At 39.8% G+C, this 17,873-nt stretch overlaps 1 protein-coding gene across 3 annotated transcripts in view; it reads right to left on the bottom strand.

Moving 5' to 3' along the window:
- The window catches only part of PLXNB2 (plexin B2), a 146,288-nt gene that overhangs the window by 54,773 nt on the left and 73,642 nt on the right, over positions 1-17,873 (bottom strand). For all 3 annotated transcript variants that reach the window (XM_075208916.1, XM_075208915.1, XM_075208917.1), the window contains 3 exons: positions 17,071-17,129; positions 3,583-4,678; positions 1,097-1,291 (listed from right to left, as the gene is read on the bottom strand). In XM_075208916.1, the coding sequence (XP_075065017.1) occupies positions 1,097-1,291; positions 3,583-4,665 (1,278 nt within the window). In that variant the 5' untranslated portion in view covers positions 4,666-4,678; positions 17,071-17,129. The remainder of the gene's footprint in view (positions 1-1,096; positions 1,292-3,582; positions 4,679-17,070; positions 17,130-17,873) is intronic.

The raw sequence follows: 17,873 nt of genomic DNA on the forward strand, positions 1-17,873 counted from the left end.
CAACTAGTTACTAATCAACCTGATATTCCAGTGTTTTAGGCACAAAGGCAGCTGTATGCTGATTATTACACATTGCCAATAGAAATCTATGTTTAGTATTTGGCGCACAGAAGGATTGTGCAGAATGTGGATTGAAAGGAATATCTGCATAATTATTGTTTTCACTTTCTCCCTCAGGGACCTCAGAGAAAAGTAATTTAAGATAAATAACATCTTATTGCATCTCAACAATAGCCTCCAAAGTATTTATATAGTTTGTTGAATGAATATATCTAGGCATCTTCAGAGATACGCAAGTACATGATAGCAGCAAACAATTCAAGAAGTGTTTTCTTTCAACGCCAACAAATGATCAGAGACAATGATACCGACTGGGACCATCACAACTATATCATATAAAAGGAGTCAGTAATGATCAATTCCAGTTACCTGAATAGTAAGGGCCCCTAAACTAACTGCCCCTTCCTTAACTTCAGGATGATTTTGGGGCTTAAAAAAACAAACGAAAAAACAAACAAACAAACAAACAGGCCTCCACAAAAGGTGGACCAGATTTTCAGAGCTTGCCAGCAGAACGTAATGGGATGGGCGCTTCCTGCTACGTCATTTTACTGATGTAGCCATATTTCAAAAGCACTACTACTAATAGTTACCACTCTGAGGGAGGAGTTCAATTGGGAGCGTTACTGTAAAAAGTAACGTGGCCTGCGCACTATTACCGTTACGGTAATAGTGTGCTTAAATACAGTTATTACGGTAATTTCAACACCGGCTTTTTGCGAGCAGAAAGTTGGGTTAATATTACCGTAATAACGGTAATACGATTAACGCAGCGGTACTTCGGGTGGAATTGAATTCCCCCCTCCAGACTAGGTAAGGGAGACTGGAAATGTTTAAATACACCTTTTTTAACATGGTATTATTTCTTTACATGCATATCAAGTAGATATTTTGTAGCTTTATTCTGTTCTGAGTTTATTCGTTTTAAAAGTACAATAAACCCAAATGCATAGAGTGCGCTAATTCTAGATGTATTGTCCACCAGAAAATCAGTGTCAAATAAACCCATCTTCAAAGCTGTACAAATTATAATTACCTTCACTAGTTTTCCTTCTGCTGTACCAAGGAATGCAATAGTGTGCTCATTCTCTACTGATACTGCTATAGCGGTATAGGGGTTAACCTCTCGCACGAGCACAGCTAAAGCAGTCACACCATTTCTGCTCTGCAATGGGTAAGGCAAGTGTTCTGATCCACAAGGGTATTTGCTCGACACATTTGTACTGGCAACCTAATGGAAAAAACAGAATAAAACAATCAAACACACCGTAAGTTAAAGTATGAACAGAATATCTGCAATCTCCAGTGATAAACCATTTATAAACTAGTACATCACTACAAAATCCTGTGTTATTGCGATTCTGCTTTGCTTTTTAGTTTACGATTTAAGAGCAGGGCTACAAAAGGTAAAAATGTTGTGAATAATTATGTTGCAACAAAACTCAAACGGCTCTTCTACGAAGTTGTATAGAGTCAATGAAAAACAAGCTGGCTGGGTGAACTTCCTTTCATATGCGTTTGATACCACAATCTTTCTGCTTTGCAATATATTACACTGAGCTGTTAGAGTACCCTGCCTCTTCCACTCTCTAACTAGGAGTCTATGACTTCATGCGCTCCTCCCTTTTCACTTCATAACCCTGTTTCCGTCACCTGCAATTTTAACCTTTGTTGTAATCACAGAGTGAACAGGTCACAGACTCCCACATCATCAGCAACATCTATTGAAATGATCTGCCTGCTGTCTATAGTATGATTATTTGATTGGCTACAATTTGATCCATATCATCTTTAAAAATGAAGTACACCCAAGGTGACCAGCAGATGAAAATTAAATAAAGTGCTCAGACTACGACAAATTCACTAAATGAGTACTGTCAAAGCCAACAAATAAACTGCAAAAATAACATGGAAAAATTGCTTTGGCTAAAGTGTTTGATAAAGTTAAAATCAAGAATTTAACTTTCTGCTTTGAACCCTGTGCTAAGAAAAACAAGCACTTGTGGGGATGACAAACACTATTTCTGGAGCACCACAGGCTACCAGCACCACCTCTCCTCAGGCCTAGTACTCAGATGACTATTTCCAGCTCCCAGCAATTCACAATCCAGGGCTGCTCTTGAATACAAGTTATATCGACATCCCGAGATAGCTTCTCTTAAATGATTCTAAAGTAAAGAATTTAGCAACACCTGTGTTAAAGCCTGTGCTTTCAATTTCGGACCAGGATTAGTAGAAAAACAAAAATTGTCAGATAGTATTTTGTCTACCAGAGGAGGACGTGAGCAGTCTTTACACATTGGCTGACAGGTGTCCTACTGGCCTTAATGACCATCTGGTAAAGACTACAGGACTGCCTAGATCTGCCTAATTACCAGGGGGTGGTTGTTGTGATATGCACATTTGTTTTCATCTGGCCAGATTTTTTACATTATTAACAAATATTAAAATATTTTTTTATTATCATATGAGCAAGTGTCTTTAGTGCTTGTTTTGTTCTACAGTCTTTTGACTAAATTTTTAAATTTTTTTTTTTTTTACACATTTCTTACTAAAGTGGACGTGCCACCTATACCCAGTGGAGGCATATTTTGAGTGTTGAACCAATATACAGCCAGTCAGTTTTCTAGGAACGAGCGACGTCTCAGAGGCATTGTCTGGCTATTAATCATGAGGATTTTGGCCCTAATTAATTGATAAACTACATTCTCTATTGATTCAATTGTAGTTTAGGTTTGCAGTCTGTGAACTATGGAAGTCCAGAGATGTTATGAAGGTTCCCTGGGGATGTAGTGCTCACGTTAACGTGTTCTTTACAAGTTATGTCTCACATTCCTTTGTCCTGTTTCTACTGTTCTTATAACTTATATAGTTGTACCAAATTTAATCCATAACACAATCCCCCCTTCCTCCCTTAATTTGTGCCTTTGGCATCCAATATATTTACATTCTTACATGCTATCCTAACCATCCAATTGTACTAAGACAATGCGAGAAGTCATCTAGTTGGTGCAAGTCCTGTGTATCTGCATATTCACTATATCTATAATGGTATACTATACTACATTACATCAAATAATGTTAAAACACTTAAACAGTGAATATCAATAATATGTAAAAGTACTAGCTATTTTGCAGAATAGGAACATTATTTAGTAGTACCAATAGCTGTATAGGATCAAAAGTCAATATGGCCATTTGGACAAACAACTACATTTCTTCTGGTGTCACTAAGGCTTGTTATGTGGTTAGACGATGACCGCAAATACATCCAATTACAGTCACCTTCTGTCTGCAAATTGAAACACGTCTGATAATGAGCAAATCTATTACTAATCAAGAATGGGAATCATTTTATCAGCAAACCTGGTGCGAATTTGGGTCAAACGCATGGTAATGCAAAGTGTGTCGGCAGCATAACAGTATTGGTGCTTTTCTTAGAAAGAATGGACAGATTGTAAAAAAAAAAAAAAAAAAGCAAATTCAAAATCACATTCAATTATACTTTAGGAGATACGGTACCTGTTTAGTTGAACAACCTATTTTATCACCAAATGGCTTGGAAAAAACATTTTCTCCATCTGGGTTGCTACCAGTGTAACATTGTTCCCTATTATATTCAAGCTTCTTATTAATATCCTCCAATGAAAACATGCAAACAGCAGATCTCTCCTGATTATTGACATAAGTGCTAAAAACGCCAAAAAGTACTTCATTGTGACCGCTGGAAATCTGCAATTTCCTTTCCAACTCTTGTCCTGGATGGGCGAGGAAAGCAGACGTGCAGTTATTATAGATAATGTTGTTCTGGTCTTCACATTCAAGATCCATTTCAACATAAGAATAATAGTTTAAATCCTCTTTACACAGTCGGGTAATAAGAGTCCGTTTTTTGTTGGAGTTGTTGTCCAACAGGCTAGAGACAAAATACACACGTCGAGGATCCTCAAAAACAGTGACAAACTGCTGTGTAGTGAAAGATGAATAACCATGTTTAAAGGTTGCAGAATCTGACCATGCTTCAAATGGGCCTCTGTCACCCATTTCATCGAGTATTCTAGTACTGATAATTATTCCATTGTCGTATTGGCTAGTGCCTTTTCCAACGAATAGAACCCGTTTCCCGCTGTCGGGCATGTCTGTTATCAGACCGACTGTTTCCACCGTTTGATCATTGCTTGCAACAAAAGACTTCTCTCCCCTGCTATCATCATAGGAGATCAGCGTGGAGATGTTCATTTGCCTCAGAGAGCAGATTCCTTTAAATATGCTTCCACATACAACTGTCCTATTATTCGGCACATCCAGTAAAAGCAGCTTATTATAATTGTTGGTTAAGGCTGCATCTGAACATTGGCTAGCCTCAATAGGTGGTGTACATCTCTTATGATCAAGCTGCGGCCCAGTGGTAAAATTGACCAGCATCTCCAGGTCTCCGGTAAGCTGGTATAAGCGGTTAACGGCCCCAATGTAAACATTGCTTGTGTTCTTGTTAATCGTTAGATGATTTAATTCTGTGTCACTCAAAAAAGATCCAAACTGTTCTGCCTTTGACACTTGTGTAAGAGAAATTAAAATGTATAATGTATATATCCATACGGCCATTTCTGGATAAAGCCTGCAGGAGAAAAACAGAACAGAAAATGATTAATACCGCATCTATAAATGATACACAAACTTTAATTCTCAAGTTGCTGCTGGAATCCAGTATAAACTAGAGAGCTGCTAGCAGTTTTGATTATACTTTAACAATATGAAACATATATAAAATATTCCAATTAGAACAGATATAAATGGATCATACAAAGGAGGGAGACCCATCATCATCACCACCATTTATATAGCACCACTTATTCTGCAGCACTGTACAGAGAACTCACTCACATCAGTCCCTGCCCCAATGGAGCTTACAGTCTAAATTCCCTAACATACACACACACAGAGAGAGACAAGAGAGAGACAAGAGAGAGACAAGAGAGAGACAAGAGAGAGACAAGAGAGAGACAAGAGAGAGACAAGAGAGAGACAAGAGAGAGACACAAGAGAGACACAAGAGAGACACAAGAGAGACAAGAGAGAGACTAGGGTCAATTTGATAGCAGCCAATTAACCTACTAGTATGTTTTTGGATTGTAGGAGGAAACTGGAGCACCCGGAGGAAACCCATGCAAACACAGGGAGAACATACAAAACTCCTCACAGATAAGGCCATTGTCAGGAATTGAACTCATGGCCCCAGTACTGTAAGGCAGAAGTGCTAACCACTACGCCACCGTGCTGCCCATACCCACCCACAGCAGTTTGAACAACATTCACTACTCTCATAGTTCTCTGACATTTCCCTTTTATACCCCATTCATACTGCAAGCTCATACTGCCGCCCCGGCAATATCCTGGGTTTTTCAAGCCGGTTTTTGCCGGGGCTCGGAGCGTCCCAGCTCAGAAACACCATTCATACTGCACCTCGGACCCGGGAATTTCCCGGGTTGACCCCATTCATACTGCACAAGTCTGTGCCCTGGCAATTTGTGGGAATCACCAGAGCAGTTTTCATTGGCTGAAAAATGGTGATGTCATTGAAAGGTGACTGGTTTTTTGACGCATAAAGATGATGCAAAAGTGGGTGGTGATTGTTTACCACATAGAGACAGGCAGACAGTCAATCAGCTTCTTTTCTGTGCAAACCAGGTTGAAAAACCCGGGTTGCACCATTCATAGTGCAGGCAACCCGGGTCCGACCCGGGAATTACCCCTCGATAAATCCCGGGTTGAAGACCCGGGTTTTTAGACCCGGGATTTTTGACTTGTACCATTCACACTGCACCAAGACCGGGGTCGTTTGAGCTCGCCCCGGCAAAAACCCGAGATTTTGGTGCAGTATGAATGGGGTATAACTCACTGACCACTCTACTCTGCTTTGTCACAAGATAATGCAGGGGAAATACTTTGGATTGCCTTAGCAGAGATCTATTACTAAACACAACCCGCTAAAATAGAACCCAGTGCCAGGTGTGCTTTATCAATAAGAGGGCTGTGCTCAGTGTGATAGAGGCGGCAAAGTGAAGGTAAAACAGCGGCATTAAAATGTGCCTGCTGCCTAACCACAGACAAATGCTGACAACACAAAGCTTGCAGAAAGGTTAGGCTGACTGATAGGACTAGTCCCAGCCCACATCACCACCACACACATTATGGTTGTTTATTTTGATGCTGCACAATACGCAATTCTGTTCCATTAATCTGTGCTTTAAGGCAAATGGAAAAAACTGCTACAATAAGTAACCATAATAAGATATGTTATGGGATCGCATACAAAAGCAACAGTTACTGAAGTAATAATAAGAGAAGATTTTCACACATCTCTACTATAATCAAGCACTGTATTACAAAACCCTTAAAAACAGGGATTTGATCCGGAGTCAACATGCAATAGTTACATATAGGTCTATGTGTTGTAGCCAACTTTGCAAGCAAAAATTGCTTCTTAATATTACAGATAACACAGGTATGTATAGCCATATAACAAACAATCCATATCAGATGTAGATTAAATGTAAAAGTCACCCTGATCAAACACTTTTTAATTTATCAAACGGTGGTGCAGGAAGAGATATTTTAGGGTACTATCATAACTGAGACTTTAGGAGAAAAAAAAAAGTTCTGGTGACCAAAAAATCTAATCTTAGAAGCCCAATGTAGTGACATGTAACAAGTGAGTCACAAATCACACTAATATACTAGAGTGCTTCACCTGCTACATGCAATGTTATCACAGCTGAAGCTCCCTGAACCATCCATGTTACAAGAAAAGATCCTCACTAATAACAGTGCTATGTGTCACTTTATAAGCTTCTGAACGCCTCATTCCAAAAAGTTGTTTCTATTTCAAATCGTTACCAGCTGGAAAGTTTATTGACCATCTAGCACTGATGAGTTTGTAAATGACATAGGCCCATGTGTTACATATCATTCACAGATAATATTCAATACTTATTTCTCAATATGGCTGTGCTTCAACACACTGCATTAGTCTATGAGCCTATGGTCTTGGAAATAACTCTTGGATATCCCTAAAACAAGAAGTGTGTGCTAAAATTTGGTACAGTGATGCTGGACACTTTGTGAACACTTTCAAATTTTCAGAAATTCTGCATAAATGTGACCCTAAATGTATTTAGATCGTCATCTAAGTGATAACAGATAAGAGAACCCAATAAATCAAATAGCAAACAAAAGGATATACTTTTTCATTCATTTATTGATCAAAATAATTCAACATTTAATTTCTTTATGGAGATAAAAGTATGGGAACCAATGCTTTCAGTATCTGGTGTGACTCCATTGAGCAGCAATGATTTCAATCAAACATTTACAGTAATTATTGATCAGCCCCACACACAGGCTTTTAAGAATTTGGGCTCATTACTCCTTACAGAACTGCTTCAACTCATGGATGCTGGTGGTCTTTCTTGCATGAATACTCCTCTTCAGTTCCTGCTACAGAGCTCTATTTACACTCATCCATCCACGGTACAATTTTTCAGTATTCTTCTTCATCCAGGTGGGCTTTAGCAAATTTTAAATTGCCAGCAATGTTGTTTGAGAGCAGTAGCTTCCTTCCTCCATGCCATCCTCCCAAATCCATGTATGCCTGATTAGGGCACTAGCAAGTGCAAGAGAAGACTGAAGATCCTTTGACAGTACCCTGCTGGGGTGAGGAGTGTAACAATGGTCTTGAATTTTCTCCATGGGCACACTATCAACCTCACAGTGGATTGGTGAAGCCCACAAACTTTAGACATTGTTTTGTAACCTTTTAGAGTCTGATGAGCATCAACAACTGTTTTCTCTCAGAAATCTCTTTTGATTGAGGCATGGCACGTGTTAGCAAAACTGGTTGATGGGGGGTTTTTTTATAGATAGGGCACAGCTAACCAAAACTCAGCTGATTGTTATCCCATTTATTGACACTCCTGACTCTAATTATCTCCTTAACTGAAATGATAAACCTGGAGGTTCACATATTTTTACCGACAAAGAAATTTAATGTTGGATCATAGTGACATATAAAAGGATAAGTACATCCTATGTGTTTTATTTGATTTATTAGGGTCTCTATTTGTATGACTATTTGTATGATAAAGCTAAGTACAGATTTAAGATCACAAAGATCACATTTGTGCAGAAACATTAAGGGTTTGCAAACTTTCTAGCACTAATGTATGTGCTGGAATTAAATTGCATGTATTGCATACTTCCCCAGTGAATGTAACCACAGTAAAACGCAAACATTCTACAAGATGTGTTCCAAAAAATACAAAAAAAAACAACTCAAGTTGTGCCAGTGTATATGGTGACAAATGACAAATTCTACAGAAACTGCGGATTCCACCATTGTTTAAAAGCTAGTTAAACACGTGCATACATACACACATACATCTATATCATATCTATATATAAAATCTGTGGGTACTATAAAAAGTGCTGTCCAAAAGGTTGTGGCTGGACGTGCTAATTATAGCAATGACCTTTTTTTTTTTTTTTTTAACCGTCGCAGTAACACAAATTGCAACTGCTGTGATGTGTAGTTAGTGAGGTATTATAAAGATCTTTTAAGACAAAAAATGTTTTACAATAACTTAATTCTAGACCTCCACACAGAGGGCTGTCATTTGTTTAGACTAGTTCCCTGTTCCCGCCCCAATTAGTCCATGCAGTCACGGATCATTTGAGCCTCTCCTAGGGACAGCAGATTACAGCTTAAACCTGGAGTGGCTGTCTCCCCCCTCCCTCTCCAAAATGTTGCCATGGTGATGCCTACAATATGGTTCCCTTGAGAGCTGAACTCAAAAGCAGAGCAGGAAGAGAAAAAAATAATTTCTCTAGCATTTTCAGCACATGCTGCATGCTTTGGCTATATATTGAAAAACCCAAACCTGTCTACTTTGAAGTCAGAAGTCTTGCTTAATTTCTTGTTATCTAGGTGGCATTAGACTGTCTTACAAACCATACAAATTGTAGAAGGAAGAAAATTATTCTCTTAACAAGTGGTGCTCAACCTATTTTCTACTGGGACCCAGAAATTCAGTGTGCCTTTATTCTTGGACTCCAAAAAGAACTTTGTTCTCAATAAAAAACATATATCTGAAATTCAGGTAATGCCAAAAACAGATTCTGGGACCCCACTTGGTCTCCCAAACCACAAATTGTATACCTCTGCTCTACCTCTATGAACTAGGGTTCCATCGAATGCTCTCCAGGAATATGGATTTAATTTTCAAAATATAGGAAAACAATGTAGGCTTTAAGAAAGACAAAGCTTCTAGCAAATGTCCACTTCTATTCACATCTCATTTAATATATCAAGAACAGGGACTATAAAAATCTGAGAAGACCATAACCTTAGTTTATAGAGCTCCACTTTCACCAACCTAAAAAACAAAAAGTAAATTAACCACTATATATGCAGCAATGATGAAGAATGGCTTATTAGAGCTGAAAAAAATAAAAGATCTACATGTAGCGATGGAAGGGCTATCACCAGACCCTGGACATCAGTAATGCCAGAAAAAGTTGCTTCTCGTTGCCAAAGACTTGAGACCAATGACTTGCAGCATACGTTAACATTTGGGCTCATACATGGAGTTAAATGTATCCGTTTAAAATATTTAATAGTTTTAGAACTTATGTTCTCCTCTTCAATAAATATTCATTCAGTTTAACTTTTTTTGAATATCACTATCATTGTGACATTAGCTTGGGACACCAAGAGAGGTCATTTATAACGTACTGCATATCTAAGAAGTGCAGATTCTAGGGCCCTATTTGGGGCACCAACCACAAGTTGAGCACCTTGGTTTAGAGATAGAAAGTAAATCATCTGATTGGTTGCTAGCGGTTACAGCGCTTGAGTGCATATAGCTGCATTTTATTAAATACAGTGCGCAAGACAAATGCATTGGACAGATGCAATTAACCATTTTTATTTTATTTTTTAAAGAGAGTTTGCTAACATTGGGGTTTACAAGTAAGACGATGAAGAAATTTGTTTAAATAATTTAGAATTAGTACATGGCTGACCATTAGGCCTTTGGCTGTAATAATCCCCACCAACCTGTTTTTCCATCTACCAGGTGCTGCGTATTTACAGAAAGCATTTACCAAATTTCATGCACAACAATGGGTTCAATCAATTACATTTTAAAATTGATGGCTTGCTCAGCTGTCTTTTAATGTTCTCACTCATCCCAATAGGACCATGCAGTGTTCAGATTAATAGCAGTATATGTGGTCATAACTTTTGGATTGAATGGCCGTAGCCTGGACAGGCCAACTACAAAAGCAAAATAAAGAAAATGTTGGGTTTCACAAAGCATATTTTAAAGCAGTGGTTTTCTTCCAGGAAACTTGAGACAAAGGTCCGTGAGACTGGCTCCTAACTTGCAGTTAAGTTATCATTCATCTTGGTAGGAGGGGGGAATATAGGCATTTAAAAAAAAAAAAAAAAAAGTACACTCCGCTTAGTTTCTGAATCCACAACAGGGCTTTATCGCCTCACAGGAAATTGAGAGTATTAGGGAAGTATGATGTTTGGGATGGGAAAAAGGGACTAGGGCAAGAGTGTACTCTGGGAGATGTAATTTCTGACATGTGTCAAAATCTATAGTTCATATAGACCAATATAATATGCTCCAGAGAGGAGAGCGCTCAATTACTGTACTTAAAACACAGACGTTTTTCTCAGCTCTGCAAAAATATTTACTGGGCTGCCCTTTGGACCTCTCTGTGCTGAGGCGGTTGGAGGGTAGGAGTGGACACAGCCCCCCTCTGAGCCAGTTCACACAGAAGACAGCAGTGGTGTGCGCATTCTCTGTCTGTTGCATATATTATCCGCTTCTAACCTATTCCAGCTGATAATCAGTTTTCAGAAGATGATAGCAGGAGCTCTCACACAGCCCTGTTCATCCACGGTCACTAGAAGACCACTGTTACTATGTTATATTAATGGAAGAGTTACAGGTATCTGCAAAACAGTTAACTCTCAGTGCTGCAATAAGGATGATGATTTTAAAACTAGTTCTAATACATATGGAAGCAGAAAACTGAAAGAAGGTTAGCTAAACGAAGGACATCTCCTTATGTCCTGGAAGCAATAGAAATGTACCTCACATCAGTGATCCCCATGGAGGAACATAATAAAAACATAGGGTGGGGAATTAGATTGGAAGCGATGTGTCACAGGACATCATGGCATGTCTGGCTGTGCACATTACTGCCTAATATGGTACGGAATCTATACTCATTTCTCTGCGCACCTCTATGGGTGCAAGGAATAATGAGCGACGATATATCGCCACGGAGCGCCTTCGTGGACCGTTCCAAAGGCACTCCACGTCACATTGCAATCGAGTTCCCCCAAAACGGTTGCAATTTGTCAAGAGCTCAGAAACACTGGCCACACAGCTGGTCTGTGACATACACAAAATAGATGAATACAAGTGCACCAGAGAATATACAAGAATCTTAGCTGATAAAAATCTAGCACCGATAGAGCAAAGAAGATCCCTTAACTCCAACACATTTCTATATGAATTCCACATCCACACATCAGTAAGCAAAGTGGAATACCCTCAGCGTAGCCTTCAGTATAAAGATTATGAGTCTATGAAGCTTACAAAAATTCCCTTGCCACAAGATGTCAGCTGAGAGCTTGGTACAAGCAGTTCAGAAAGCTTTTGAATGTTAAAGGACCATAAAGAAAAAAAACCAAAACAAATAAAAAAAACTCCCCATATCATGTCATGTGCGGTTTTGATCATTCATAAGTAGCAGAAAAGGAACAAGGAAACCCCCATTCCCCATAAGTTCATGTGATAAGTGCCAAAGGGAAATTGATATTAAACTTGGAAGCATTCTGACCAAATAGTTTTCTCTCTACTATGGAGCTTGGTTGTTCATGTGGTTTCTATCCAAAGGTTTTCTGTAACCCTTATGGGCTTTACTGCCATCCCCTTGGCCTAATATGACGGACACTCAGTCACTCAGATAATTGCGATTTTTTTTTTTATATCTTCTGGTCTAAGCATATTTATTTTATTTTTAATTTGTATGGAAAATATGTGCCTCATATGAACTTAAAGCTCAATCATAATCAGGAAAACAGCAAATACTGTAAAAAAAAAACACAAAACAAAACAAACCAATGGCCTTTCACATGCCATGCTATTTAATACATAACTGGAGGCCTCAAAAGGAGCTCTGATTACAAGCTCAAAGTCAAGGGCATACATCCAAGGGGAATTCCATCAGAGTTACACAGTAACAGAACAGACATGAATTCTAGGCGCAGATACATTAGCTACAAAAATGAAAGTGAAAGCAATGCTATGGCAGTTACACATGTGGCTTACACCTATTTCTAACAAGGAGCCACTAAAGGCCATTTACGAACAAATAATCTAATGTCCTTCAATACATAATATATGTAAAAAATACAAGTAAAAAAACAGCTATATAAAAACATATACTAGGAAGTATTTGAACAAAGCACTACTTGGACTTTAGAAACATCAGTGAAGAAAGACCCATTTGTGCCAGAATCCAATAATGTGAAAGGTTATCAAATAAACTCATATACAGCAATTTTAAATATACAATAAAATACAATTATGAACTTAAACATATTAAAGACATTAAGAAACCACCTTCTTAAATCGGGTATCCTAATAATGGCCCATTAGATCAGTAATGATGCAATTATATAGTCCAGTGGTTCCCAAACTTTTGCAGTTCGCGGCACCCTTAGAGTCTCCATAATTTTTTCAACGCACCCCTCCAAAACAATTATTGAGCAGTCCTGTTTTATAAGTAGTTGGGTCAAAAAAAAGACGTAATAAGTATTTAGGTCAGGACAGAAATACTTATTTAGTTGTACGCAAAAATAATACACATAAATCAAAGGGAAGAGAATATTTTTATATATTTTTTTCAATTATATTTCTGTCAAAGAATAATTTACAGCTAACTCACACTGTGCCCCTTCATCCACACTCTGTGCCCTCCAGCTCCATTCACCTCACTCTGTGCCCTCCAGCTCCATTCACCTCACTCTGTGCCCTCCAGCTCCATTCACCTCACTCTGTGCCCTCCAGCTCCATTCACCTCACTCTGTGCCCTCCAGCTCCATTCACCTCACTCTGTGCCCTCCAGCTCCATTCACCTCACTCTGTGCCCTCCAGCTCCATTCACCTCACTCTGTGCCCTCCAGCTCCATTCACCTCACTCTGTGCCCTCCAGCTCCATTCACCTCACTCTGTGCCCTCCAGCTCCATTCACCTCACTCTGTGCCCTCCAGCTCCATTCACCTCACTCTGTGCCCTCCAGCTCCATTCACCTCACTCTGTGCCCTCCAGCTCCATTCACCTCACTCTGTGCCCTCTAGCTCCATTCACCTCACTCTGTGCCCTCCAGCTCCATTCATCTCCACCTCTCACTCTGCCCATTCTGCATCCCGGGGACCAGGAAGAGGGGGGGGGGAAAAAAATACTTTACAATCCGGCGGCGCCCGGGACCCAGCATCCTCTTCCCTCCCGCCGCTTGTCACTGAATGTCGGGCGTGATGACATCACGCCCGACGTTCAATGAAAAGATTGGTAAGTATTATTTTTTTTTGGGTCTCTTTTCTCTACCTGGCCGCGGGACCCCTGTGACAGCGCCACGACACCCCTGGGAGCCACGGCGCACACTTTGGGAACTGCGGATATAGTGTGATAATCGCAATGTATTCTAGATATATTTATAGAAATCAATGTAAATGACAACTAAAATAATAAATTGTCACAACAATGTATAAGCTGTAAAAGCATTTTCAGAAAGAATTGACATATACCACATATGAAGCTTGCTAATAATTGTTGTTGTAAGTCTCAATTTTTAGTGGTCATTATTCTTTCTTCCAGAGAACAGCAGGTCTGCTTTTCAATCCAGTGACATATTACAAGTGCTAATAACCCCTTCACAGCTACCCATTCCCTCCAGAATATAATTCAATCTGCTTTCCTTGCCTACAAAGCTTCTCCAATCACCACCTCACACTCACACCATCAGGACTTTGCCCATGCTGCTCTCTTTCAATGGAACTCCCTGCATTACCTGACCAGACTCAACACCAACCTCTAATCTTTCAAGCCTCCATTAAAACTCACCTCTTCATGCCAGTCTACCCCACCCCACCCATGACAATTCCCTCCTCATGTGCCACCTATACCTTCCCCTTCATCCCTTGCGTGTCCAGTTACACCACACCCTATCCTAAAGAACTCCTTTCTCTTGCTCCACCTACAAATTCCCTCTACCCCTTTTTTTGTTTGCTTCCCTGCCCCCTCTTCAATGTTTACTCTCAGAATCTTGGCCCTCTCTACCTCTAAGGTCTCCTTTGTTCTAGTTGACTAATGTAGTAGCATACTCTATTGTCCGTACTTCCCTTTCTACCGATTCTATTGTTTCTCTTTCCACTTATCTGCATATTGTTTTTGCAGATTCTGTGGCGCCTTGTAAGTAAAATATGATAATAATGACACCAACAAGTGTAACATCACAATAATTGTACAAACCAGCATGGGCCTAGCTTCCTTGCGGTCATATTGTCACCCAAGAAAGCTGCTCCACATAATTAGTTTGGAATAGCCCAGTGCTTATTACATATGTTACCAGTAAATCCGAGGAGATACTTAGGAGTTGAGGACAAAGTAGGCTTAGGGCATCGGTGGCTTTATCCCATACATTGCAGCGTTATGAAGGCTACAGCATGCTTGCCAACTCTACCTGAATGTCAGGGAGACTCCCTGAATTAGGGGTGATCTCCCTCACTCCCTGTGGCATTCTCCCCGATGCTGAGCCAGTAGAAGACGTGGTTGGCTTCGCCATCTGTGGCATGATGACACAGTTCAGAAATGGAGGTGGCCATTTTCATGGAGACCAATATTTAATCAAAGACTGACAGGTAAGACAACATGACTTCAGTAATGAAGACAGAAATGTAAAAAGACACTTCATTCTCTAGAGATTCATTAGCTGCTTTTCTTTAATGCGTAGTTGCCTACTCTCCCGGAATGTCCGGGAGACTCCCACATTTCTGGGAGACCTCCCGGGCTCCTGGGAGAGCAGGGCAACCACCCGATTCTCACCCCCTCAATAGATAAGTGGCGGGGGCGAGGCTTGATGACGCAAATATTGCGTCACGATAGGCACACCCCCTGCTGTAATATTGCTCAAAATTGTGCCAATAGTTCAGGGGGCGGGGCCAAAATGGAGCGATTCGTCAAGACCTGCCCCCGCTTGCCCACCTCTCCCAGCATCTCCCTGAAGCCAATAAGGAAAAGTTGGCAAGTATGGGCTACAGCAGTAAGGGGTAGTGGGCAAAAGATGGCATGTTTTCCCTTCCGACATGAGTTATAAAACAGCTTCCTGCCAAAGGATATTGGCCAATATTCGCAACTGACCATGCATTAATCTGCTGCTTAGTTGCTGTACACATGTTGCCCTGATACCGTGACTGCAACTTCAGAACCTGAGTGCAACGGCACTTTCAAAACCCACAATTAGACATGTAATATTTGTCCTGTCCCCTCCCCCACTTGGTTAACCAATGGCTGTATTCAAAACCAGTCATGTTGGCCATCACATGGCGAGAGCAGCATCCCTACTCTTGCTTATGTTAGGAAAGTGTTATTTGCTTATCCTGTTAGCCTACATGTGCTGTTCTGGCTGTGTAAGGGGCAAAAATGCATACATAAATGCAGAGGAGAAACTGGGATGATTATTAGCAGCCATCATCAACTCTGGGAGAAATGTTACAGCTAACCACGGTCTATAAATAAAACTTGCAAATGTAGCATGGAGCAGTAGAAGAAAATGAAACACCCAGGTGTAAACAGAGCTGCACCTTTACAGGGGGTGGGTGTAAAAGATCACACACAGACACTCTCTGCTTGCCAGATATTAACCAGTCTAACAAGATTTTTGTTTGACAAAGGTGGAAAACATACATTACTATTCATTTCTGATTCATTTAAGACATCAATGACAAAGATTAAAATATGACTAATCAAAAGAACTGTAATGTAACAAAGTGGGGTGACTGCTCCTTGAAATTGTCACTTTTCTAAAACATTTATATGCTTCTGCTGGATAAAAAAAAAAAACCCCCCCAAAAAAAACCAGAGATATTACACTACAATTGCTAAATTGCTGTCCACCTTTAGTCAACAACCTCTACATAGTTAAACTTCCACTCCTCTCCATCTACACCATGGGTTCATGAGTTCGATTCCCAATCATGGCCTTATCTTTGTGGAGTTTGTATGTTCTTCCTGTGTTCGCGTGGGTTTCCTCCGGGTGCTCCGGTTTCCTCCCACATTCCAAAAACATACTGGTAGGTTAATTGGCTGCTATCAAATTGACCCTAGTCTCTCTGTGCGAGTATATGTTAGGGAGTTTAGATTGTAAGCTCCTATGGGGCAGGGACTGATGTGAGCGAGTTCTCTGTACAGCACTGCAGGATTAGTAGCGCTATATAAATAGCTGATGATGATGATCAGAGCAGACCATCTAGATCACTGCACTTGACAGCTGGTATAGGGGAGGATCCGTCAGCATGACCAAAAGTAATGGGAAAGAAGTATAAACTTCTAGTCCCCAGTTATATTCTGATGTTGCACCTGACTCACAATAGCCTCCAAGCATTCATTCAGGTACTGCAGTTATCAGTCCCCAGTATGGGTTAAATCCACCTGTACTGACCGTTCTCTCTTGTGCCTGTTATCAATAGCAGAGCTCCAGTAGCTCAGGTCAGATAGCCACCATATATTTAAAGGTAACCAGTAACTGGGTGGGGTGACCAAATGTGGAAATCCCCTGCAGAAAAAAAATCTTGTGGACACAACATACAGTAAATGTATTTTGCATAAAAGACTGCTATTATAGTATAATTTGTAGTCTACAGATACTTACAATTTTTGCTTTTTTTAATTTAAACTTCAGTATTCAGAATCTGTGCTCAAGATTTCACCCTAAAAAGAAACAGATGAGAAGAATGGATATATTGTAGATGACAGAACTATTGCACAACATTTATAGCAAATGACATAAAATAAGAGATGTGACAAAATAATCTTCTGACTGAAGAAACACTGGGCAAGTTTCTGGCAAGAGAAAGCTCAGAGGAATGAGTTCGCTGACTGTTACAGGAACAAGATCCCTCTCTTAACAAACTGAGAGTCTGTTTTCTCCAAACATTCTGGTAGAAGAAATACAGAACAATACCCATTTTCTTCTATGCAGTATTATTTGCACAAAGTAGAATATTTCACTCCAGAAATCTTTTCTATAGAAACACTTAATATTTTATTGCTAGAAATCTTTGCCTTTTGTGAAGTACTGTAATTTTTACAATGTTATCTTGTCATTTATACATGTCATATCAACGGACTGATCAAGCTTCATTTAAACAACTACAGCCTCTCTCCGTCATGTATAGTTTAAGGGTTTTCTGGTTTTTTTAATGGATTCTGAAACTTCCTAACCTCTGATACAGATACATTGATTTATTATTTCATAAAGTCAACCAGATTTCACATCGTAATCGTATGCACGCTCACGTAATGAAAGTTTGGCGTGATTTGTGGTGTTTGTGGGTGCAGTTCATGTTGAGTGTATAACGGCCACAGAGTTCACAGTACACCAGTAGAATTGTGTGTTGTTACACGGTTAAGCCTTACAACTGCACTTCATGAACATATAACTTTTAAATGGAC

This window comes from Mixophyes fleayi, chromosome 4 (assembly GCF_038048845.1).
Source record: "Mixophyes fleayi isolate aMixFle1 chromosome 4, aMixFle1.hap1, whole genome shotgun sequence".
Taxonomy (NCBI): Eukaryota; Metazoa; Chordata; class Amphibia; order Anura; family Limnodynastidae; genus Mixophyes; species Mixophyes fleayi.